General features: G+C 45.3%; 3 protein-coding genes across 3 annotated transcripts in view; all 3 read right to left on the minus strand.

The window, feature by feature from the left end:
* Window positions 1-15,980, minus strand: part of LOC143956045 (uncharacterized) — a 296,417-nt gene that overhangs the window by 234,836 nt on the left and 45,601 nt on the right. The gene's annotated exons all lie outside the window — the stretch shown is intronic.
* Window positions 1-15,980, minus strand: part of LOC143955742 (uncharacterized) — a 273,000-nt gene that overhangs the window by 212,243 nt on the left and 44,777 nt on the right. The window lies entirely within an intron of this gene.
* On the minus strand, window positions 2,305-7,114 carry LOC143955673 (uncharacterized). The gene has a single exon (XM_077465781.1). The coding sequence runs from the start codon at window positions 4,494-4,496 to the stop codon at window positions 2,592-2,594; it is 1,905 nt and encodes a 634-aa protein (XP_077321907.1). The 5' UTR covers window positions 4,497-7,114; the 3' UTR covers window positions 2,305-2,591.

Here is a 15,980-nt window from a genome sequence, read left to right on the forward strand (position 1 = left end):
TTTAATTTTTTTTACCAAAAATATATAGAAAAATAAATATCGGCCTAAACTAGATTTGGTGTAATATGACGTGCGCCCAGAACGAGAGCCGCACGGGGCGGCAAGTGGTTAAAGTGTAATTTTTTCCCCAAATGTTTAGGTATTGTAGTTTGGCGCCGTTCCACGGGCGTTTTCCACGATTTTTAACGCGTGGCGTGTTACATATCTATTTACTCGGCATAACATCATCTTGTATTTTTTATCGCAAAAAAAATTTGTATTATATTGTGTTTGTTTGCACTAAAGTTCGTGAAAGTGTAATTTTTCCACAACCTTTTGGCGCCATTCCACAGGCGTTTCCGCGATTTTTAAAGCGTGGCGTGTTACATATCTATTTACTCGGCATAACATCCTATTATATATTTTACCGCAAATTTTTTTTTTTATTATATTGTGTTTGTTTGCACTGAAGTTCGCGAAAGTGTAATTTTTCCACAACCTTTTGGCGCCGTTCCACAGGCGTTTCCGCGATTTTTAAAGCATGGCGTGTTACATATCTGTTTACTCGACATAACATCCTCTTTTATATTTTACCGCAATTTTTTTTTATTATATTGTGTTTGTTTGCACTAAAGTTCGCGAAAGTGTCATTTTTCCACAACCTTTTGCCGCGGTTTTTCCACAGGCGTTTTCCGCGATTTTTAAAGCGTGTCGTGTTACATATCTATTTACTCGGCATAACATCCTCTTTTATATTTTACTGCAATTTTTTTTATTATATTGTGTTTGTTTGCACTAAAGTTCTCGAAAGTGTCATTTTTCTACAACCATTTGGCGCCGTTCCACAGGCGTTTCTGCGATTTTAAAGCGTGGCATGTTTGGTATCTATTTATTGGATATAACATCATCTTTTAAATTTTACCAAAAAAAACTAAATATTATATTGTATTTGCACGAAAATTTGTTAAAGTGTAAATTTTTCCAAAACGTATCGTGGTTTGGCGCCGTTCTCCGCAGGCGTTTTTGCCATTTTAAAGCGTGGCATGTTAGGTATCTATTTACTTGGCATAACATCATCTTTTACATTTTACCACCCAAAAAAAAAAAAAAAAACTGGTATTATATTGTGTTTGTTTGCACTAAAGTATAATTTTTCCAAAACACCGGCGTTTAAAAAAGAAAACCTCAGCGCAAATGCCGCGTGACGTAAAAAAATTGCAACACCCACCATTTTTTTTTCTCTGGGGCCTCTGCTTAAAAAAAAAAAACATATATAATGTTTACGGGGTTCTAAGTAAAAAAAAAAAAAAAAAATATATATGATTTTTTTTTTCAGACTAGGCCTCAAAAAACGGGCGATTAATTAACTTACGTTCTTTGATGTCTACTAAACTCAAAAGTGCAGAGAGAGTCTGATCTCAGTCATTTGTTGTAAACCGCGCCTGACGAAGGAAACGAATAAAAAATGTGTTGAAGGAACGCGACGAGCATTGGCCCATTCGTGACAAATCCTATCCATATCTAAATGAGTCATTTCCTTTGACTGTCAGCTCCATCTAGTGGCCAAACGGCAATATTAATACCACAGGGCCAGATTTCTGCCACTGGATGGAGCCGATGTTCCAATATTTATCACATTCTTTCAACATTTATTTTTTTAGAAACAGACCTGTGTTTGTGAAATCTTCCACCAATGAGAGGTAATGACTCCATTTTTATTTTAAAAGCCCTAGAGGACCGCTTTTTAAGTAGTGGGGGTTAACCTGTTTCGTCCTGGAAGACGACTTGAGAAAACAGACCTCTTGCAAGAGAATAATAGACCTCTTAGTCTCCATACCGCGAAATGTACTCAGCCAACGAAAGGTATTGACTCCATTTTTATTTTAAAAGCCCTAGAGGGCTGCCTTCTAAGTTGTGGGGTTAACGTGTTTCGTCCTGGAAGACGACTTGAGAAAACAGACCTCTTGCAAGAGAATAATAGACCTCTAAGTCTCCATACCACGAAATGTACTCAGCCAACGAAAGGTATTGACTCCATTTTTATTTTAAAAGCCCTAGAGGGCTGCCTTCTAAGTTGTGGGGTTAACCTGTTTCGTCCTGGAAGACGACTTGAGAAAACAGAGGTCTATTATTCTCTTGCAAGAGGTCTAAGTCTCCATACCACGAAATGTACTCAGCCAATGAGAGGTAATGACTCCATTTTTATTTTAAAAGGCCTAGAGGACCACTTTTTAAGTGGTGGGGTTAACGTGTTTCGTCGCAAAGAGATCACTTGAAAAAACAGATGTCTTGCAAGAGTTTACACCACAAAATGTACTCAGCCAATGAGAGGTAAGGACTCCATTTTTATTTTTCTCCTGCTATCAATGGCCGACACGGTACAACACTTCATCCATGTCTTTGGTGATCTCTGATCTCCTTATCAACTGTTTCTTCCATGATGAAGATCAGCCATGGAGTATATCTGAGGTGTATATCAGGGGGTGCTTCTTCCCCACATGTCCAGCAACATTCATATACAAGACATTTCCCGCACTCACTAATACACCTCCAGGGTTGTGTGGGACCCCCTGATGTACAGGAAGACAGGACTTCAGTGAGGAACATTTCCCTCACTCAGGACAGGAAAATGACTTCACCACCATGTGCAGTCTCTGGTGTCTGTACAGATCGGACTTCTTTGAAAAACAAATCCCGCACTCATTACAGAAAAGTTGCTTCTCCATCGTGTGCAATTTCTGATGTTTTTGAAGATTGCACTTCTGTGAATAACATTTCCCGCACTCAGGACAGGAATACGGCTTCTCCCCCGTGTGAGATCTCCGATGTGTGACAAGCTCTGATTTCTCTGCAAAACTTTTCCCGCAGGAATTTATCTGATGGTTCAAAAGACTGGACTTCTGTGAAAAACATTTCCCGCACACGGGACAGGAATACGGCTTCTCTCCTGTGTGACATCTTTGATGTACGGAAAGATAGGACTTCTGTGCAAAACATTTCCCGCACTCAAGGCAGGAATACGGTTTCTCCCCCGTGTGAGATCTCTGATGAGAGCTAAGACTGGACTTCTGTGAAAAACATTTCCCGCACTCAGGACAGGAATACGGCTTCTGCCCAGTGTGAGTTCTCTGATGTACGGAAAGATTGGGCTTCTGAGCAAAACATTTCCCGCACTCAAGGCAGGAATACGGTTTCTCCCCCGTGTGAGATCTCTGATGAGCGCTAAGACTGGACTTCTGTGTAAAACATTTCCCACATTCAGGACAGCAATAGGACTTCTTTTCCCTGTGAGATTTCCTATGTCTGACAAGATCTGATCTCTCTAGAACACATTTCCCGAACAAACGTCTCTGATGTGTGTAAAGACCGGACTTCTGTGAAAAACATTTTCCGCACCCAGAACAGGAATATGGCTTCTCCCCCACGTGAGTTCTTTTATGGATATTAAGGGTGCTTCTTTCTGTGAAATGTTTGCCGCACTCAGGACAAGAATACGGCTTCTCCCCTGTGTGAGACCTTTGGTGTCTGGTGAGATCGGATTTCATGGAAAAAAAAATCCTGCACTCAGAACAAAAATATGGTTTTTCCCCCGTGTGAGATCTCTGATGCTGGGAAAGACGAGACTTCTTTGAAAAACCTTTCCCGCACTCAAGACAGGAATACAGCTTCTCCCCTGTGTGAGATTTTATATGAAGATTAAGACTGATTTTAAAACTGAAACCCTTCCCGCACTCAGGACAGGAATACAGCTTCTCTCCTGTGTGAGATCTTTTATGCACATTAAGATAGTATTTAGAATGGAAACACTTTCCACACTTAGTACAGGGAAGCCTCTTATGTGTTGGAAGGGCGGCACCGTCCCTCACAGTCTGAGGTTCCTCGGGATAAGAGGAATACGATGGTCCGGCACCGTCCCGCACAGTCTGAGGTTCCTCGGGATAAGAGGAATACGATGGTCCGGCACCGTCCCGCACAGTCTGAGGTTCCTCAGGATAAGAGGAATACGATGGTCTGGCACCGTCCCGCACAGTCTGAGGTTCCTCGGGATAAGAGGAATACGATGGTCCGACACCGTCCCGCACAGTCTGAGGTTCCTCGGGATAAGAGGAATACGATGGTCCGGCACCGTCCCGCACAGTCTGAGGTTCCTCAGGATAAGAGGAATACGATGGTCCGACACCGTCCCGCACAGTCTGAGGTTCCTCGGGATAAGAGGAATACGATGGTCCGACACCGTCCCGCACAGTCTGAGGTTCCTCGGGATAAGAGGAATACGATGGTCCGGCACCGTCCCGCACAGTCTGAGGTTCCTTGGGATAAGAGGAATACGATGGTCCATCTACACTGTGGGGTGCCGGATGGACATTTGAGGTAGTCGGGTTTTCTCCTGGACTATACTGTGTGATGTCCTCATCTTCTACTTTACAGTCTGGAGACAAAGTGAGACAATCCTCTGAGGTTTTCCTCATCTCCCGTCCATCTACTAAAATAGAAATACAAAGATTATTACTAGACATCAGCTGATTGGTTCCCCTAAACCAACCAAGATAAAGACCAGGCTGATCCTGAAGACCCCCATCATTGGGTTACTGACTCCTCCCTCATTATCACTTTCTGTTTAAGGTTCCAATGTTATTATTGTCACAGATCAGCTGCGGAGCTGATCTGTGTCTCACCTTTACTGCAGTGGGTCGGCTGGTATCTGTTGTCCACTGACAGGTGTTCAGCTCTGTGCACTCTCCAGCTATGGGTGTCGCCGCCCTTCACCTGTTGCCTGATATATGTTTCCTTCCTGCTACTTCCTGTCCAGCCCCTCATGTGCTTCTCTATTTAAATCCCTTCCTAACTAGCTACCATTGCTTGAGCAACGTTTGTTTCTGAAGCTCCCCTGTGTAACCTGTTTTACCTGACCTCTCGTGATCTGATCTTCTGTGTACCGACCCGGCTTGTTTTGATTACGTTGTCTGCAGCCCGCCCTGACCTTGGCTCACTACCTGGCTTTCCTTTGCTTCATCCATCCATCCTTGTCTACAGTGTCTTCTGGTACTTCCCTAGCGAGCAGGGTGAACCGGGGGGTCGTGACCTGGGGTCAGCACGCAGCTAAGTCCAAACCTTCGTGAGAGGGTCCCTGGCAGAACACCGGCTGACTCTTAGATTCCACGCCCTGGGGGATCCCGTGTCACCTGCTCGCCCGAGGGTTTGCTGTAAGTAGTACCGTGACAGTTTGCTCAAGCCATGAGCGTCTCTGAGAATCGGCCACTGACCGAGGATCCAATGCAACATCTAGTTCAGAGACTTAACTCCCAGCAAGCTAATCAAGAGCAAATAATGCTGGTTCTCCAGGATCTTGCCTCTCGTCTGGATCGTCTGCAACTCGCTGCAACTTCAGCCCCTCCCATTCCGGCTCCTGCTTCAGTTGCTCCGGTCTTACCTGCTGCACCTGGCAATCCCTGCCTGCATCTGCCGTCGCCACCTCGGTTCTCCGGTGATCCTAAGGCTTGTCGGGGCTTCATCAATCAGTGTTCCATCCCCTTCGAACTTTCCAGGCACCATTTTCCTACTGATCGCACCAAAGTCGCATACATCATCTGTCTCCTCTCCGATGAAGCTTTAGCTTGGGCCTCTCCACTCTAGGAATCACACGCTCCTATCACCTCTGACCTACAGCTCTTTTTGGATGCATTTCGGAAAACTTTTGATGAGCCCGACAGAGCGTCTTCGTCTGCTGGGGCCCTCCTTCGTCTTCGTCAGCAAGAAATGACAGTCGGCCAATACGCAGTTCGATTCCGTACGCTGGCCGCTGAACTCCAATGGAATAACGAGGCCCTTACTGCTACCTTCTGGCAAGGCCTATCTGACCGTGTCAAGGATGAACTCGCTGGACGCGCCATTCCCACCACATTGGATGACTTAATCGCATTGAGCATTCAAATTGACATTCGCTTCCAGGAGCGGGCTCTGGAGAAATCCAGATCCAGTCATCCCCCCCTGCTGGCCGTCCAGCACAGGTAGTCCAAAGATCGGTACAATCCTCTCCGTCTTCGACCTCTCACGTGTTGGAAGAACCTATGAAGCTTGGGCGAACCCGCCTCACTCCCGAGGAGCGTGGCCGACGCATGGGACTGGGTTTGTGCCTGTGTACTGTGGCGATAAAGGACATCTTTTGAACTCCTGTCCAGTCCGTCCGGGAAAACTCCAGGGTCTAGCTCACTCGGAGGGAGGTGATCTAGACCGATCCGTTAATTTTCCTGGTTTCACCCTCCCCGTGGCTATCCGCTGGGCTCAGAATGCCTATCAACTCTCTGCATACGTGGATTCTGGTGCTGCCGGGAATTTCATTGAACAATCTTTAGCTTCCGAGTTGGGCATCGCCTTTGTTGCCTTGGCTATACCCCTCTCCGTGACCGCAGTAGACGGCTCCTTGTTGCCTATGAGTCCAATCCGGTTTAAAACCTCTCCTATAGAGTTATGCATTGGGGCTCTGCATAGTGAGGAGATCTCTTTCCTAATATTGCCTAAATCCTCCAGTCCCATCATCCTGGGCCTTCCAAGGTTGCAGAAACACTCCCCACATCTTGACTGGAATTCTGGACAAGTATTGGCTTGGAGTCCTCCATGCCAACAACAATGTATTTCCAAGGTGCTACCTCCTCCTTCCATTCCTCTTGCTGAGACCTCCACAACTCCCATGTTGCCTGCCCAATATCAGTCCTTCCGAGATGTTTTCTGCAAAGAGGCCGCCGATCGCCTTCCTCCTCATAGAGACTTTGACTGCTGCATTGAGCTTTTACCTGGGACCGCTCCTCCCCGTGGCCGAGTCTACCCTCTACCTATCCCCGAGACACAAGCCATGTCTCAATACATTCGGGAAAACCTACAAAAGGGTTTCATCAGGAAATCTAAACCCTTGTACACACGGTCGGAGAATCCGTCGGAATGTGTCCTATCGGACCGTGTTGTCGGATAATCCGACTGTGTGTGGTCTGCATCGGACTGATTCCGTCGGAATATCCGTCGGACCCAATTTTCCAACTTGTTGGAAATATTTTCCGACCAACTGGGCCGATCGGACATACTCCGATCATGTGTAGAGAATTTTGATCGGACCAAGTGCCACGCATGCTCAGATCAAATTCCTACACCAAAGCTATTGGCTACTAGCCTGAATGTAGTCCCATCGTAACGAAATTACGTCATCGCGTTCTGAATGATCGGATTTTTCGACAACTTAGTCCGACCGTGTGTATGCAACAGTTTCGGACAAAATCCGATGGGCAAAATCCGACGGATTTGGTTGTAGAAATCTCCGACCGTGTGTACAGGGGCTAACTCACCTGCCGGAGCTGGGTTCTTCTTTGTAGCGAAAAAAGATGGTTCACTCTGTCCATGCATCGACTGCAGGGGTCTTAACGCCATCACTGCGAAGAACCGATACCCCCTTCCTTTAATTTCTGAACTCTTTGACAGACTGCGAGGTTCTCATATCTTTACTAAATTGGATCTTAGCCCTTGTACACACGGTCGGAGAATCCGTCGGAATGTGTCCTATCAGACCGCGTCGTCGGATAATCCGACTGTGTGTGGTATGCATCGGACTGTTTCCGTCGGAATATCCGTCCGACCCAATTTTCCAACATGTTGGAAATATTTCCCGACCAACTGGGCCGGTCGGACATACTCCGATCATGTGTAGCGAATTTTGATCGGACAAAGTGCCACGCATGCTCAGATCAAATTCCTACATCAAAGCTATTGGCTACTAGCCTGAACGTAGTCCCATCGTAACGAAATTACATCTTCACGTTCTGAAAGATCGGATTTTTCGACAACTTAGCCCGACCGTGTGTATGCAACAGTTTCAGACAAGATCCGACGGAGAAAATCAGACGGATTTGGGTGTTGAAATCTCCGACCCTGTGTACAGGGGCTTAGAGGGGCCTACAATTTAATATGAATCCGGGAAGGAGACGAATGGATGACCGCCTTTAACACCAGGGATGGACATAGGTATCTGGTGATGCCCTTCGGCTTATGCAATGCCCCAGCGGTCTTCCAAAATTTTGTTAACGAGATCTTTCGCAACCTTCTGTATGTCTGTGTTATCGTATATCTGGATGATATTCTAATTTTCTCGCCAGACTTACCTACCCATCGTTTTCATGTAAAAACTGTGCTAAAGCGCCTACGGGACAATTGTCTATATGCTAAATTGGAGAAGTGTTTATTTGAACAAACACAAGTTCCATTTCTGGGCTATATAATCTCATCACAAGGTCTCCTCATGGACCCAGCCAAACTTCGGGCCATCTCCGAGTGGCCTCAGCCCTCTGGTCTTAAAGCCACTCAACGCTTTTTGGGCTTCACCAATTACTACCGCCAATTCATTCGTAACTACTCCACCTTGGTGGCTCCGATTACATCGCTCACACGTAAAAGGTGTAAATGCTCGGCTCTGGTCCCCTGAAGCCATTGAAGCTTTCCGCAAACTCAAGGCAGCCTTCCTCTCTGCCGCTATTCTTCTACGCCCGGACATTACTAAACCCTTTTCTTTGGAGGTTGATGCCTCTTCTGTAGGAGTCGGTGCCGTCCTACTCCAAGCTCAGCAGGGCAAGTCTCAGCCTTGTGGATTCTTTTCCAAGAAGTTTTCTGATGCTGAGAAAAACGATACCATTGGGGACCGTGAGCTACTTCGCCATTAAACTAGCTCTTCAAGAATGGCGACATCTTCTAGAGGGTTCTCCCCATTGTATTACCATCTATACTGATCATAAAAATCTGCAGTATTTACATTCCGCAAAACGCTTGAACCCACGTCAAGCTCGCTGGGCCCTCTTTTTCGCCCGCTTCAATTTTAACATTACTTTCCATCCTGGTGCCAAGAACCTTCGAGCCGATGCCTTGTCCAGGTCGTTTGATGTCAATGATTCTGAGAATCACCTAGATCCTGGTCCCATCATTCCTCCGCATCGTATTCTAGCCATCACTCAGCTCCAGTCTACGCAGCCTCCTCCTGGTAAAACTTTTGTTGCCCCTGCACTTCGTCCCAAACTCCTTGCTTGGGCACATGACTCCAAGTTCTCTGGACATCCTGGCATTCCTCGTACTTGTGACCTTCTTCAGCGTCATTATTGGTGGCCTTCTCTTCATAAGGATGTCAAGGAATACGTTCAAGCTTGTTCGGTTTGTGTACTTTCCAAATCTTCCACGTCCGCCCCTGCTGGGTTGCTTTTGCCCTTACCAGTGCCCGATGTACCTTGGCGTTGTATTGCCATGGACTTTATATCAGATCTGCCTCCCTCAACAGGTTCTACAGTCATCTGGGTAGTGGTGGATCGGTTCTCCAAAAATGTGTCACTTGATTCCTCTCCCAGGCCTACCTTCTGCTCCCAGTCTTGCCACAACTTTCATTAAGGAGATCTTTCATCTTCATGGGATGCCTTCCCATATCGTCTCTGACAGAGGAGTTCAATTTACTGCCCGGTTTTTGAGAGCCTTGGCCAGCTCCTTTGGGATTAAATTGGATTTTTCATCTGCCTTTCATCCCCAGTCCAATGGGCAAACGGAACGTGTCAATCGAAATGTAGAACGTTTTCTCCGTGCCTTCATTTCAGCCCACCAAGATGACTGGGTGGACCTTTTGCCCTGGGCAGAGTTTGCCTTAAACCATCACGCCAATGCCAGTTCTGGGAAAGCTCCTTTCTTCACAGTTTATGGGCAGCATCCTTCTGTTCCCTTTCCTGTTCCCATTTCTCCTGTGGTACCAGCAGCAGCCGAGACCCAAAGGTCCTTCAACTCAATCTGGAAAGAAGTCTCGGAGAATCTTCATCTAGCTGTTTCCAAGCATAAAACAGCAGCAGATCGTCATCGCTGTCCGGCTCCTAAGTTCCTGCCTGGCGATAGAGTTTGGCTCTCTACCAAGCACATCCGACTCCGGGTACCCTCGATGAAATTTGCCCCTCGCTTCATTGGTCCATTTCCTATTCTCCGCCAGATCAATCCAGTGGCTTTCAAGCTCCGTCTACCCTCTCATCTCAGGATACCCAACACCTTCCATGTCTCCCTGCTCAGGCCACTGGTCCTCAATTGCTTCTCTCGCCCTTCTTCTCACCCCGCTCCTGTGGGTGATACCATGGATCAGTATGAGATTAAAGTAATATTGGACTCCAAGTACTCCCGGGGGAAAGTTATTCTATCTCATTGATCGGAAGGGCTATGGTCCGGAGGAGAGGTCTTGGGTCACTGCCACTGATGTCTGTGCCCCACGTCTGGTGACCAGTTTCCATCAGAAATTTCCCTCCAAGCCAGCCCCCAGACGTGTAGGGAGGCCTCGTAAGAGGGGGGGTACTGTCACTGATCATAAAGGGGTGGGTCCTGCGCAAATCGTGCCACTCAAATAAAATACACAAATTCAAAATAATATAAATATGTGCATACATACAATGCCGTGAAAAAAATATAGTCCAAAAAACAGCACGCATAAAAATATATAAAAAATATATAAAAAAATGGAAAAAAGGTTTAATGATAGAACAATAATAAAATGTCCGCTACTCAAGGCTCCCAGAACTCTCACCTTTAAACGAAGTGAATAAGCAAATCAAACAAACTCCAGGATTCTCTTATTTCATTCATAAATAATAAATAATAGCCATCAGGAAATCCAAAGGAGGGATGCAATGATACAATTCCGCCACTAGAGGGCCAGTCCCAGCTTCCAGAACAGGTGAAATGGATCTTCACTTCTATTTCACAGTGTATGGCTCAAAATAAGAGAGAGGAGGGGGAGAGAGAGAAACAGGAGACTTCCATAGTGTAGTAGTTTAAAAAACGGCAGGTAGATTTATTAAAAAGCAGTAAAGACTCTCACATTTTAATTGCAAAAACAAGCACAATCAGGAAGAGGGTATAATGACAACTTCCTCCCGCCTTACTCTACTTCCGGTTCGTCCTCTGGCCAATCCCTACGCGTTACGTCATGTGACTTCTTCATGGGGATCCCCATGAAGAAGTCACATGACGTAACGCGTAGGGATTGGCCAGAGGACGAACCGGAAGTAGAGTAAGGCGGGAGGAAGTTGTCATTATACCCTCTTCCTGATTGTGCTTGTTTTTGCAATTAAAATGTGAGAGTCTTTACTGCTTTTTAATAAATCTACCTGCCGTTTTTTAAACTACTACACTATGGAAGTCTCCTGTTTCTCTCTCTCCCCCTCCTCTCTCTTATTTTGAGCCATACACTGTGAAATAGAAGTGAAGATCCATTTCACCTGTTCTGGAAGCTGGGACTGGCCCTCTAGTGGCGGAATTGTATCATTGCATCCCTCCTTTGGATTTCCTGATGGCTATTATTTATTATTTATGAATGAAATAAGAGAATCCTGGAGTTTGTTTGATTTGCTTATTCACTTCGTTTAAAGGTGAGAGTTCTGGGAGCCTTGAGTAGCGGACATTTTATTATTGTTCTATCATTAAACCTTTTTTCCATTTTTTTATATATTTTTTATATATTTTTATGCGTGCTGTTTTTTGGACTATATTTTTTTCACGGCATTGTATGTATGCACATATTTATATTATTTTGAATTTGTGTATTTTATTTGAGTGGCACGATTTGCGCAGGACCCACCCCTTTATATTCATTATTTGATAGTTTGTGCTCACTATTTTGTCCTGCTGCATTTTTTAGTTAGCATTTGCACTTTATATCACTCAGGCTCTTTTTCACAGCATCTGTGTTTCATTATATCTGATTTTGGATTTTGTTCCACTTTAGTCACTTATTACCACTTAGCGGCGCGAAGGCTGACCACTTTTACTGTCACTGATCAGCTGCGGAGCTGATCTGTGTCTCACCTTTACTGCAGTGGGTCGGCTGGTATCTGTTGTCCACTGTCTGGTGTTCAGTTCTGTGCTCTCTCCAGCTATGGGTGTCGCCGCCCTTCACCTGTTGCCTAATATATGTTTCCTTCCTGCTACTTCCTGTCCAGCCCCTCATGTGCTTCTCTATTTAAATCCCTTCCTAACTAGCTACCATTGCTTGAGCAACGTTTGTTTCTGAAGCTCCCCTGTGTAACCTGTTTTACCTGACTTCTCGTGAACTGATCTTCTGTGTACCGACCCGGCTTGTTCTGATTACGTTGTCTGCAGCCCGCCCTGACCTTGGCTCACTACCTGGCTTTCCTTGCTTCATCCATCCAACCTTGTCTACAGTGTCTTCTGGTACTTCCCCTAGCGAGCAGGGTGAACCCGGGGGTCGTGACCTGGGGTCAGCACGCAGCTAAGTCCAAACTTTTGTGAGAAGGTCCCTGGCAGAACACCGGCTGACTCTTAGATTCCACGCCCTGGGGGATCCCGTGTCACCTGCTCGCCTGAGGGTTCGCTGTAAGTAGTACCGTGACAATTATCAACATGTAAAAGTCTGTGCTCCAATCAAATCATCAGGTATAAAATGTCCAGCTGGTAGGAAATGGGTGTAACAAAAGAGAATACATATTATGAGTATATATAGCAGTGGGGGGAGGGGAGAGAGCAGAAGTCAGGACTATGTAATGTACAATATAAATGGTTTATGTTTAGCAACACCTATGGTGAAATACAACATTTTGCTGCCGGCTGATCCCCAGAATCTCCATAAATCCAGTCTAGAGACATAAATTGTGTCGGCAGCACAGAGAAGGAAGATTATCGGAGAGAAATCCAGGAATACAGGACGGGGAACACAGCTCAGGAAAGTGACCAGGGGATTACAGGCTGATATCACCCAGCCCCCGCCCTACTCTGGACCAATCAGTGAGCAGTATGGGTGGAGGAATGGATTTAGTGTTAATGACCCACCTGTGCTGATCTCTGTAGGAGTGTCCTCCTCTATAAATGTCCCCGTTATTCCATCCTCCTCCATAGACTGCTGATCATCCCTCACATACCTCTCTTCTTCTTCTGATTTCACCTCAAATTCTATATCCATTGGATCTCCACTCTAAACCAAGAGAATGAGAGAAAATATCATCTGTAAGATAGAAGATTTATTATTGTGACATCACATAGAAAATCCACACATCATCTCCATGAGTCTGTTTTATAAGCTCCGTCTCACCAACCTTGCAATATTGAGGGATGGTGTGACCTTCCTGTGTGGAATCCCGGGAATACAGAGGACGGGGACATCTCTCTGGTGGGTTCCTGGTATTTGGTGGCTCCATCATATCCTTGTGTCCTTCTGAAAACTCCTCCATCACTCCATACTCCTCATCCTCCTCTTTATACTCTTCTTTGACATCAATATTATCCTTGGGGTTTTCATTCTGAGAGATATAACAAAACATTCATTGTAACAAACACACTTCTATAACAATTTTAACTACCAATAATTGTTCCTCATCTACCTGATGATGTTTTGTGTAGTTGTGATCTTCCAGTGTGGAATTCCGGGAATACAGAGGACGGGGACATCTCTCTGGTGGGTTCCTGTATCTGGATGACTCCTCCATGGTGTCCTGGTACAGATCTTTGTGTTCTTCCTCCATCACCCCATCCTCATCATCCTCCTCTTTTATCTCTTCTTTAACCTCAACTTTAGGATCTCTCAGGTTTCCATTCTGAATATATAATAAAAATGACATCAATGGTAACAATGCAGATAATGTACAGATACAATTTAGAGTTGGGCGAAAGGTTTGGCCCCGAACATCGCCAGTTCGCCCATTCGGCGAACACCCGAATTCAGGCTACACAGAGCATTCTAAGCCCTAATTGGGCAAAGCTTTCTTCAATCAGGACACAGTGAATAGCTGGTTGTTAAGGAGTGGAGCCAGGAAGCCGACCGCAGCATCCTTAATAATCGTTGAGTCATCAGCTGTCAGCATTGTCGGCAATAAAAAAGTGAAAAGAAAAAATGCTATGGGGTCCCCCCTCCATACCAGGTCCAGCATGCATCGATCAGTGATGTCACAATGGGGTGGGGCCACCAGTCAATTTATGAAATGAAAATAAAATTTGACAATTTTTATTTCTTTAATATTGTCAGTTTTGCTGCAGCAGGTTCTATACATGGTACAGATACGCCACTTTACAGGCAGACTAAGGGGACCCCCCCAGGCACAGGTCGCCGGCTGGCTCCGCCCCTTACCTATTAGAACCTCCAAACAGTAGGCAGTCAGCCTTCATGTACGACGGAGCGTTTTTGGGGTTTCAGTGGTGGCGGTGGGCGACGGCTCTACATCAAGGGACATTGTTTTTTTAAATAAAGGAATTGTTAAAAACCTGTCTACGGTTTTTATTTATTCTTGACCCTTTTTTTCGGTGAATGGGTTGGGGTATAATGAGGGGGGTTGGGATCTGGAGGCCCCCCTTGCTTCCAGATTGCGATAAGCAGACCCCAACAACCACAGCCCAGCGCCTAGAGGCCATTCAGTTCGCATTGTGCGCTATACAAGTATTTCATTCATTCATTCATTCACAGCCCAGGTTTGTGGGGGAAAGAGACCCTTGTCCCCTTCAACATGCTCCAAAGCACCCCCTGCCATGTTGAGGGCATGTGGCCTGGTATGGTTCAGGAGGGGGGTGCTTGCTTGTCCCCCCCCCCCCCCTTTACTGGTCTGCCAGGCTGCATGCTCAGATAAGGGTCTGGTATGGATTTTGAGGAGGGACCCCACACTGTTTTTTTAAATTTTGGGCCTGGTAAGGCCTGGGGGGGGGGCCCCACACCTTTTTTTCTTTCTTTCTTTTTTTAAATAGCCGGGTACCAGCAACCGCGAGTGAATTTAAATGGGATTTTACTCATTTTATTTTTCTTTAATGATGTCAGTTTTGCTGCAGCAGGTTCTATACATGGTACATATACGCCACTTTACAGGCAGACTAAGAGGACCCCCCCAGGCACTATATTTAAAGGAATTTTTCATTTTTATTGTTTTACTTTAAGCATGATTAATATCACTGAACCTTTAAAAATTATGTTTTTTACAAACTTTTTTTCATTGATACATGTCCCCCAGGACGTACCCGGACCCCTATCCCCATTGTATGTCCAATTACTTGCATCTCAGTCAAATTGGGCATGTTTAATTGTGCTAGTTCGGGTCCCATAGACTTCGATGGGGGTTCGTTATTCAACTCTGAACTTTCACACTGTTCGAGAGTTCTGGCGCTAACCAAACTGGGGGGGGGAGTGTTCAGCCCATTTCTAATGGTGATCATATCCCTCCTTATGTATTGATGGTGCTCAAAAAGTGTCAGACTCGCAGTCCCACTAAAAATCGCCGATCGCCACTATTACTAGTAAAAACAAAATACAAAAAAATTTAAAGTACATAAATTTATCCCATAAGTTTGTAGGCGCTATAACTTTTACGCAAACCAAATCGATATACACTTATTGGGATTTTTTTTTTTTTTTTTTAAATACGTAGCAGAATACATATTGGCCTAAATTGATGAAGAAATTTGATTTTTTAAATTTGTTTTATTGGATGTTTTATAGCAGAAAGTAAAAAAATTGTTGTTTTTTTTTAAATTTGTTGCTCTTTTTTTGCTTATAACCGCAGAGGTGATAAAATATCACCAAAAGAAAGCTCTATATGTGGGGGAAAAAAAAAGGACATCAATTCTATTTGGGTGCAGCATTGCAGGACCGCGCAATTGTCAGTTAAAGGGACGCAGTGGCGTATCGCAAAAAATGTCCTGGTCGGGATGGGGGTAAAACCTTCCGGAGCGGAAGTGGTTAAAAACGATTGTTTTTAGAATTTTTTTATTTTTATTGTTTGCATTGATACGTGTCCCCAAAGGGCGGTACCTTGACCCCCTTAACCCCTTTCTATGGGCAATAACTTGCATTTAAGCCTTCAAAATGGGGACTCTCTTTCTCATACTCGGCTACCATAGACTCGAATGAAGTTGGTGGTTCGGGGGGGGCCGAACTTTTCCCCTGTTCAGGCGGGAGTTCTCCTGCGAAGCGAACAGGGGGGTGTTCGGCCCATCTCTAATCCTAATGATACTATCAGTGA

This window comes from Lithobates pipiens, unplaced genomic scaffold (assembly GCF_037356315.1).
Source record: "Lithobates pipiens isolate NorthernLeopardFrog02 unplaced genomic scaffold, aLitPip1_a1.2 Scaffold_35, whole genome shotgun sequence".
NCBI classification, from domain to species: Eukaryota; Metazoa; Chordata; class Amphibia; order Anura; family Ranidae; genus Lithobates; species Lithobates pipiens.

What these genes read in the sequence shown, in the direction of transcription:
- LOC143955673 (XM_077465781.1), bottom strand. Translation starts at nt 4,496, where the DNA reads ATGTCTAGTAATAATCTTTGTATTTCTATTTTAGTAGATGGACGGGAG.